This window comes from Oryza glaberrima, chromosome 8, assembly GCF_000147395.1.
Source record: "Oryza glaberrima chromosome 8, OglaRS2, whole genome shotgun sequence".
In the NCBI taxonomy this organism is placed as follows: Eukaryota; Viridiplantae; Streptophyta; class Magnoliopsida; order Poales; family Poaceae; genus Oryza; species Oryza glaberrima.
The window spans coordinates 283,610-293,334 of record NC_068333.1 but is presented as its reverse complement, the minus strand read 5'-3'; the positions used below and the strand labels follow the sequence as shown (position 1 = coordinate 293,334).

The 9,725-nt window shown below is 44.5% G+C and overlaps 1 protein-coding gene across 1 annotated transcript; it reads left to right on the top strand.

The window, feature by feature from the left end:
• The first annotated feature begins 2,550 nt into the window (after positions 1-2,550).
• LOC127782752 (indole-2-monooxygenase-like) lies at positions 2,551-4,155 on the top strand. The gene has a single exon (XM_052310019.1). It carries the CDS (start codon positions 2,551-2,553, stop codon positions 4,153-4,155), a length of 1,605 nt encoding a protein of 534 aa, XP_052165979.1.
• Positions 4,156-9,725: the final 5,570 nt, after the last annotated feature.

Below are 9,725 nucleotides of genomic sequence, written 5' to 3'. Positions count from 1 at the left end.
AACATATACTATATATATGAAAGGTGGAACCAATATTTCAAATACTCAAATTTATTGGAATACTTGCACTGAGCGCTACAGCCCCTCCCCTTCACCGCTGCTGCCAAGCACCGCCGTGGATTTGAGGTGAGGGGAGGAGAATCTGAGGTGAGGGAGAGGGAAGGGAGAGTTGATGGGTAAAGAGATAGCTCTAAGGGAGAGGGAGAGGTGAAGGAGAAAGAGAGAACGAGGGAGAAACCGGTCACCCTTGACTGATCCGATTGATTTATTTTATATGATTTTCGCAGGCGGTCCTATTAGGAGGAACGCTTGTAAAAATAGACATGTTTTCATAGCCATTTTCTCTTAATGAAACACATGTGAAAATATCAAAATATTAATTTTCACAGGTGGTCTGTGACCTTAGGACCACATGCTGCATTTTTATATAGGTAGGATTTTTTTACTGCCTATAAAATAAAGTGGTGATGGGTTGATGGTGTCGAAAATGATTTTTTAAAATAGTTCTACTTACCCAACATACTCATGCTGTTGAAAAGGAACTCCATATATTTGGTTAGATTCTAGAAAACGTTGGCCATTCCATCATCCTATTACCACCACACTTCATTATCGTGAAGAAAATGAATGAAGTCACTAGTAGGTGGTAGCGATACTACCTTGAAGTGGGTTTTCCTAGTGGACCTAATTAAATTCCTGCCCATATTCCGCGATTATCAAATGGAAAAAGTACACCAAAGGTCCCTCAACTTTTCATTGGGATACAAAATCATCCTCCAACCACAAAACCAGATATGCGGGGTCCCTTAATTATGCAAAACTGGTCACAATATGTCCCTCGGCGGTTTTGATCCCGGTTTTGTCCTACGTGACTGCTGAGTCAGCGTAAGACCTATGTGGGCCCCACATGTCAGCCTCCTCTTTCTTTCCCCTCTTCTCTCCCTTCCTCTTATCTCTCTCTCTCTCTCACTCTTCTCTCTAGGCTCTTGGCAGGCGGCGGGGAGGGCGGAGGCGCGGGAGAAGTCAACGACGGGGAAGCCGGCGGCGGCATCCTTGACGCCCACAGTTGCAGACGGCGACGCAGTTGTAAGTATATATATCTGATTCAGGAAGCCATATGGGGCTGTATATATATCATGTGACAGAAAATCACACCTCCTATCATTCGAATTTTGGACCATTGGATATGCTTTAAGATTCATGCAAACACTTAACCCTATCTTCTTCTTCCGTCCCCCTCCCCTCTGCTCGAGCATTCCGTCCGATCCACCGCCACCATCGCTACCGCCCGATCCACTGCCGCCACCGCCCCACCACACCGCCGCCCGCCTCGCCGGCTGGCCGGAAGGAGTCAATGACGCTGGTGAGGCCCCCTCCCCCACCCACCTCTCTTTCTTCTCAAGAAGGTGACAGCGAGATTCCCCCGCTCCGCCGTCTTCCCCGTCTCCGGCAGCTCCCCGTAGTTGGATCCGCCACCACCGGCCGCCGCCTCCTAATCCCACGCTTGCTTTGCCCCCGCCGCCGACGCCGGCCCACCACCCTCCTACATCCCCGCAGCTTCGGCGGTGCCGCCGCCGCCTCGCCGCCCGCCAGATTCCACCGCCCACTGCCGGTCCTCCGCCGGCCACGGCCATCCCTCTAAGCGCTAAGGAAACCCCCCCTACCCTAACCCCAACCCCAAACCCTAACACGTATGCTCACTGTCGGAGTTGGGGGTACCGTGTCGCCAGCGCCGGAGAAAAAGGGGAGCCCGCTGAAGTTGGAGGAGAGATGCCGATGCACGAATCTTGGCATGGATCCATAGTTCAAAATCTTTAAGATTTCATCCCCAAATTTCATTCGAATGATATATAGCAATTCCGTAAATTAATGCTTAATTGTTCATGAGCCGATAGATTAATATATTAATTGTTGGCGAATCGCAACAATTAACCGGCGCATCACATTTGGCAACGTACGTACTTGAGTGCGTGTCACTTGTCAGAAGCGGAGTGTCGCCAAATTCTTTCATTTCATTGCACTATTATATAAGCATACGAATGCAGAAGTATAATATTAAATTCTGCATTATTAAGCACTAATGCTAGAGCCTTGAGCATAAAATCATTTTACCGGACGTACGTATATATAGTGCATGTGGTAATCAACTGCATGCAAGAATTATTAGTTTAGCACCATCCGTTGAATGGTAATTGATTGGTCGATCGCGCAATGCCAATATCAATATATATGCCATGTCAGTGTCACCAGTACGAGAATAAGAACGATAGATACATCATATCTTCCAAATTAAACAGAACTAAAATTTAATGGAGGATGATGTGTCGATGCCTGCCTTCTCCCTCTAAACATAGGAGTAAATAATGCATGGCATTATAAAAGATAAACACAGTAATGATGCATGCATGGCGAGCTTGCTCAACTCATTATAAAAGAAGCAATTAAGGAATGCCTTCCTCAACTCATTCCATTCATCAAATTTGAAGGTAGCTAGCTCTAGCGAGCTTGCTCTGCCTTGGAAGCTAGGCCACTAATACGTAGAACGTAGCAATGGCACAAATGCTAGACGGCCTAAGGCATGATGAGCAAGCATCGCTGCATGCTCCACAGGAGGCCAGCACCATGCCGACGATGTCGTGCTCTGATCTCCTGCTCGCCATGATGTGCCCTCTTATCCTCCTGCTCATCATCTTCCGTTGCTATGCCTACGCAACAAGGTCCGGCGGGATGCTCAGCAGGGTCCCCTCGCCGCCGGGAAGGCTTCCGGTGATTGGCCACATGCACCTCATCAGCTCTCTCCCGCACAAATCACTCCGCGACCTTGCAACTAAGCATGGTCCTGATCTGATGCTCCTCCACCTCGGCGCGGTGCCAACCCTAGTGGTTTCGTCGGCTCGTACAGCGCAGGCCATCCTACGCACTCATGACCGTGTGTTTGCGTCACGGCCCTACAATACTATAGCCGACATCCTCTTGTATGGCGCAACAGATGTGGCATTCTCACCATATGGTGACTATTGGCGGCAAATAAAGAAGATCGTCACCATGAATCTCCTGACCATCAAGAAGGTCCACTCCTATGGCCAGACACGGCAACAGGAGGTGCGGCTGGTAATGGCCAAGATCGTCGAGGAGGCGGCGACATATATGGCAATAGACTTGACTGAGCTGCTCAGCTGCTACTCCAACAACATGGTGTGCCATGCTGTGTCTGGCAAGTTTTTTCGCGAAGAAGGTCGGAACCAGCTATTCAAGGAGCTGATCGAGATCAACTCATCGCTCCTTGGTGGCTTCAACCTTGAGGATTACTTCCCTAGCTTGGCCAGGCTACCTGTTGTCAGGAGGTTGCTCTGTGCCAAGGCCTATCACGTCAAGAGGAGATGGGATCAGTTGCTTGACCAACTCATCGATGACCACGCTAGCAAGCGAAGATCCTCCATGCTCGACAACAATGATGAGGAGAGTGACTTCATCGATGTTCTACTCTCTATTCAACAAGAGTATGGCCTCACTAAGGATAACATCAAAGCAAACTTGGTTGTCATGTTCGAGGCTGGAACAGATACATTATACATAGAGCTAGAGTATGCCATGGCCGAGCTAATACAGAAGCCCCAGCTGATGGCCAAGCTACAAGCTGAGGTGAGGGGTGTGGTACCAAAAGGGCAGGAAATCGTTACTGAGGAGCAGCTAGGTAGGATGCCCTACCTAAAGGCGGTGATCAAGGAGACACTCCGACTACACCCCGCAGCGCCACTTCTTGTGCCTCATGTCTCCATGGTTGACTGTAATGTTGAGGGCTATACTATACCCTCAGGCACTCGTGTCATCGTCAATGCATGGGCTATTGCCAGGGACCCTAGCTATTGGGAAAATGCCGAGGAGTTCATGCCAGAGAGGTTCCTTAGCAACACAATGGCTGGGTACAATGGAAATAATTTCAATTTCTTGCCATTCGGAACTGGTCGGAGGATATGCCCAGGTATGAACTTTGCGATCGCCACCATCGAGGTCATGCTAGCAAGCCTTGTGTATCGCTTCGATTGGAAGCTACCAATAGATCAAGCAGCAAATGGAGGCATCGATATGACAGAGACTTTCGGGATAACTATTCACCTCAAGGAGAAGCTCCTCCTTGTCCCACATCTCCCTTGAGATAATTAGTCAACTTATCTCGACCTTAAGCTGCTGGTATATATTATCTTACAATTTGATAGCTTGATATTGTATAGTAATCACCTCCGTCAACAACTTATGTAAGTAGTGGGCTTGTACGTTGTAACTATTTTTGTCTTTTCCTTCTGAGGAGGGCTTTGTTGTAACTTGTATGTATAATGTATGTATGCCACTCCACCTACTCCTAATTTTACAAATAACCCCTTGAACTTCTCAGTATTAAAAATCTATCGAATCTCTAAATGGATAGCCACATATAATATCAAATTAAGGTGAATATTCCCTATAGCAAAATGATAGGTACACATTTCTACACAATAAAAAAGGTATATTAATATTTCCTTTCTAGTTAATAACTTAATATTGATGGCGATTACCTTTTGTCAACATATTTGTGTGAGTGTTGTAACATGTAAAGGATAAACATATACTATATAAAAGGTGGAACCAATATTTCAAATACTCAAATTTATTGGAACACTTGCTCCGAGCACTACAGCCCCTCCCATTCACAGCTGCTGCCAACCACCGCCATGGATTTGAGGTGAGAGAGGGAGGATCTGAGGTGAGGGAGAGAGTGAGTTGATGGACAAAGAGATAGCTCTAAGGGAGAGAGCGAGGGAGGGAGAAAGAGGCCACCCTTGACTGACTCAATTGATTTATTTTATACATCTAAATGAATTTTGCATGCGGTCCCGCTTGTAAAAATGAACATGTTTTCATAGGCGTTTTCTTTTAATGAAACACTTGCAAAAATCTCTATAATATTAATTTACACAGGTGGTTTGTGACCTTAGGACCACATGCTGCATTTTTATAGAGGTAGGATTTTTTTATCGCTTATAAAAATAAGGAAAAAGTACGAATTATCCCCCCGAACTATCGCGGTCGTCTGAATTACCACCTGAACCACAAAACGAACATTCTTCACCCCTAACTATACAAACCGGACGAATTAGCCCCCTCGACCCAATCCACGGTGGTTTTGGTCTACGTGGCGTACGCGTGGCAGTCCAATCAGCATTCTATTTATTAAAAAAAAGTGGGACCCACCTATCATACTCCTCCCACTCTCCCTCTTCTCTCTCTCATTCTTCCTCTCTCACACGGGCAGCGGGCGGGGGACAGAGGCGAGCGCGGCAGCGGGGGAGGCGAGGCGGCGGCGAGGCAGGGCGGAGGGGCGGCGGCGGCGAGGCAGGGCGGAGGGGCGGCGGCGAGGCGAGGCGAGGCGGGGCGGAAGGGAGGCGGCGGCGAGGGAGAGCGGAGGGGTGGCGCTGCTATGTCCCCCGCCTGCCGCCCGTGAGAGAGAGGAAGAGTGGGAGGAGTATGACAAGTGGGTCCCACATTTTTATAAATAAATAGAATGCTGACTGAACTGCCACGTGTATGCCACGTAAAGCAAAACCACCGCGGATTGGGTCAAGGTAGGGTAATTCGTCCGGTTTGTATAGTTGGGGGTGAAGAATGTCTGGTTTTCGGGTTCAGGGGGTAATTCGGACAACCGCGATAGTTCGAGGGGGGTAATTCGTACTTTTTCCTAAAAATAAAATGGTGATGGGTTGATGGCGTCAAAAATGGTTTTTGAAAATAGTTATACTTACCCAACATACTCATGCAGTTGAAAGGGAACTCCATATATTTGGTTATATTATAGAAAACGTTGGCCATTCCATCATCCTTTTACCACCACACTTCATTATCGTGAATACGCTTCCAAGGGATTTTGCTGCTACAGTAAGAGAAGAAAATGAATGAAGTCACTGGTAGCGATACTATTTTGAAGTGGGTTTTCCTGGTGGGCCTAATTAAATTCCAGCCCATTATTCCGCGATTATCAAATTAACGAGGCCTTGGGTGGGTCGATCAAACACTGTTGACAAACATGGGCTGGATTTAAGTCCCATCGATCCGGCTTGCTTAACGGTTGGCGTCCTGCTTTTTAATTTTCGTTTTCCTTTATACGAAAGAGGAGAGTTTTAGGTTTTAATTTCATATATATGTAGACCCTATATCCCTTCAAAAAAATATATATCTAGACCCTATATTGATATATTCGTTCAGTATAGTCCTCCTCATATACATATCTAGAGTGTACTGATTTATATAAAATCATGTATGTCGTTGCCTAGCACTAATGCTTATGAAGAGCGAACCACACAGTATATTATAGCCGGAAACAATCATTTATTTACCGGTGCATATTTTTATAGTATCCCCATGTAAAAACGGATTTATCCTCCTCCCCACATAAAAACAAGTTTAATAGTAGATCTAACTATTAGCTATAAGCTCAAGTTAGAGTTAACTTGTACAAGAGGTTAATTATAAGGTTAGCCCTATTTTTTCTCTCCTTTCTCTTTCTCTCGCTATAAATTTATTGTAAATATCTTGGAGCATGTGTAAAACTAGCTCTTGTATAGGAGCCAACACCCTCACTTTTCTGTGTCTCTCTTTTCCACATAAGTTTATAGTATAACCCACTATTATCCTTGCTTAAGAAACCACACTGCCTAAAAGACCACCAAATTAAAAAGCATTGTACCCATATAAAATTGATCACCAGAAAAACAAGATAGAAAAAAACTAAAATCTATGAAATCAACAATCCGTATCTTACACAGCGCATGACATTAGTACTACTCTCTAAAGGTGTGGTCGTCTATCCCCGCTGCCCCTACTCTCATTGGCTGTGTGCAGCACAAGATAAGAAAAACGTACAAAAATAAATATTTTCCAAAAACCATCCACCCCTCCGAAAACTTGACTAATTATTGACCCTTTTAGAAAACTTATGCTAAAAGTAGATTAGTAAAAGAAAACTTAATTATTTCAAAAAATGGAGGGGAAGCTAATTAAGCAGCGCCTTGATGGCAAGCTGAGATTGCCATGGTAGAACTTTTCTAAGTATTATATTTTACTCTCTCTTTAATCTGAAACATTTGTTTTAATTAGAGTGTTGATTTTAAACCTATATAAGCTCAAAGAAAATCTATCACATTACATTGTATGAAAATAGATCCTCTAACGTAAATTCAACATAACGTGGGTTACAAACATGTGAGGTCCACCCTAGTGGGCCTAGATGTTAAAAGCACATGTCCTACGACGTATGTGAAAGAATCTTCATCGACACTACTCCCTCCTTTTTTAAAAAAAAATACAACATAGAATGGGATGTGATACAGTATAGTATAGCGAATCTGGACAACCATCCTAGGTTGTCTTTTTTTTACGGAAGGAGTATGCATTAAGCAATTTATACTCAAACCTCCTTGTTTTAATCTTCACATTTGGAGATCTGTAATTCTCCATTTGGTATGGAGCAGCTAGACTGTTGATAGTTGTCCTTTTTTCAAATCATTTTTAATTAACTTACCTTTTCATTTAGTCTGGATATATGTGAGCTGTGTTAGCAATTTAGTAATAGTCAAAGTACAATATGATGAGTAATGTAATTTGTCGGAAGAAAGAGGAGCATCCAGCATCATCAGCAGATTCTCTAGTACTAATAATTTGAAGAGAATGGATGCTAGTATATTTGACGTGGTCTCACTTTTTTTGTGCACAGAACATTAGAGTGGCTGGCATAAGCAGAGCTGTCGATACGTCACTTTGCAGTGGGCCCGGCCGCCCTGACCGGTAAAAAGGAAGAATATCCCCGTTGACTCCGACGACGACAGCCAGTCAAAGTCAGTGGCTCCTAATCTCTCTCTTCTTCCTTTTTTTTGTTACTTATAGCTGTAATAATGGCGGTAATAGTTTAAGCACGTGTTGTTTCAACTTGGAATCAAATTGCAGCTCAGATCCGATCACCTTTAACCTATGGTTTGGTGTGTAACGTCCAAACTTGTCCAACTTGTGAACCAAATTGAATAAAGTCCTTACACATCGATGTGAAAGTGCACTGTTTTGGCGGATCATTTTCAACTTTGTACTGTATTTAGCCGGCCCACCATTGGCTTCTGGCAGATCGTCGCGGATGGACGAATCTCCATCCCCAAGCTCTCCCCCCACCGGATCGATCCACCTACCTTGCCTATCTCTGTCCCAGACCTCGCCGGCAACAGGCTTGCGGCCCCTCACCCCGCCGCATACCGGCTGGAAAGACGACGGCGACGAGGTGCACGCCGGACCTGAGACCGCCCCTGCCGCTCAGTGCGATGAGCCGAATCCACCGTGTACGGAAACCCTAGCCCTTAATGGGGAAAGCTAAAATGTTCAGGCTTGGCTTCTGCTATAATAGAGGGACTGAAAGCATTTTGGCATATAACATAGGGACATTTTTGCATAAACAACCAACAGTGTGGGGATTGCTTCGATCTGTGTTGTACACTTTTCATCCGACGGTCCACATTGATGATTGCATTCTCCCACCGAATAGTAGTATTGCACTGGATACTTTCCCATTCCTATATTCATGACATACATATAGCATCATAGTCATCCAAACATATTTACATAGTCACTCATCTAGCAAAGAGACATTAAAAGTACCACTACTACAGTTCATAGTTATGCATCCATTGCTGGATCTGGTCAGGTTCTTCAGATTCCTACTTCATAATAATCAAATGTTTACACAACTATTAGGAAGCATAAAACTTCCTTTCTTGTTCTACACTGCACAAATTCAGCCCTCGCCACCTAGTAAGTATTTCATGGATTGGTCCTACACTGCACAAATTCAGCCCTCACCACCTAGTAGGTATTTCATGGATTGGCCCTACATTGCACAAATCAGCCCTCACCACCTGCAAAACAATAGAATGGCAAAATGAGCTCAGCATTTTTCTTCCTAAAAGGATCAAGAAATTGTAAGCATCACTAAGTCAATTTCCTGCTATTTCATTCTACAACAATATGGTACATTCAGTAGATGCACTATCAGCGCAAAGTCCATGGCATCTTGTAGTCCTATTGAGCTATCCTATCAATACATGAACTCTGGTTGGTACATCCAGTAGATGAACTATCACTATATCAATGCAAAGTTTATGGTATTCTTTCGCTATTACATTTAGCTGCACTTGTTATATAGGGTTAATATATGATTTAGTTCAACTGCACCTGCAAATTGCTCAATGACATCTCAAATAGAGATTTTGACCTCACAAACTGCACTTGTTCAGACAACTGTATGCATCCATATATTATCATAAGAATGGCTGCATCCATTGCAACTTGCTTGGGAATATAGAACTTTAGAGTTTAGACAACTAGATGTCAGGGAGGTGGACATTGAACATGTTCAGTCAAACAAAATGCTCATGGTCACTAGTTCTGAAATATGAAATTTCACATCCCTAAATTCTCACGGCCAGACTTGAAATTTTCCCCCTTTTTCATTGCATAATAGCAACCAATCAAACAAAGTAGACAGCCATCCCCACATGAACGAACTAGATTTGAAGTTAAAATCTGGGAGAAACTTTAGGGTTTGGGGAACAAATTACCTCAGTGTCGGCCGTGGTTAGCCGTCTTGCACCCGACGCCTTGCTCATCCTCAACCTTCTTCGCTGCCATGCGCTGCCCCTAGCCGCCGGTGCCTC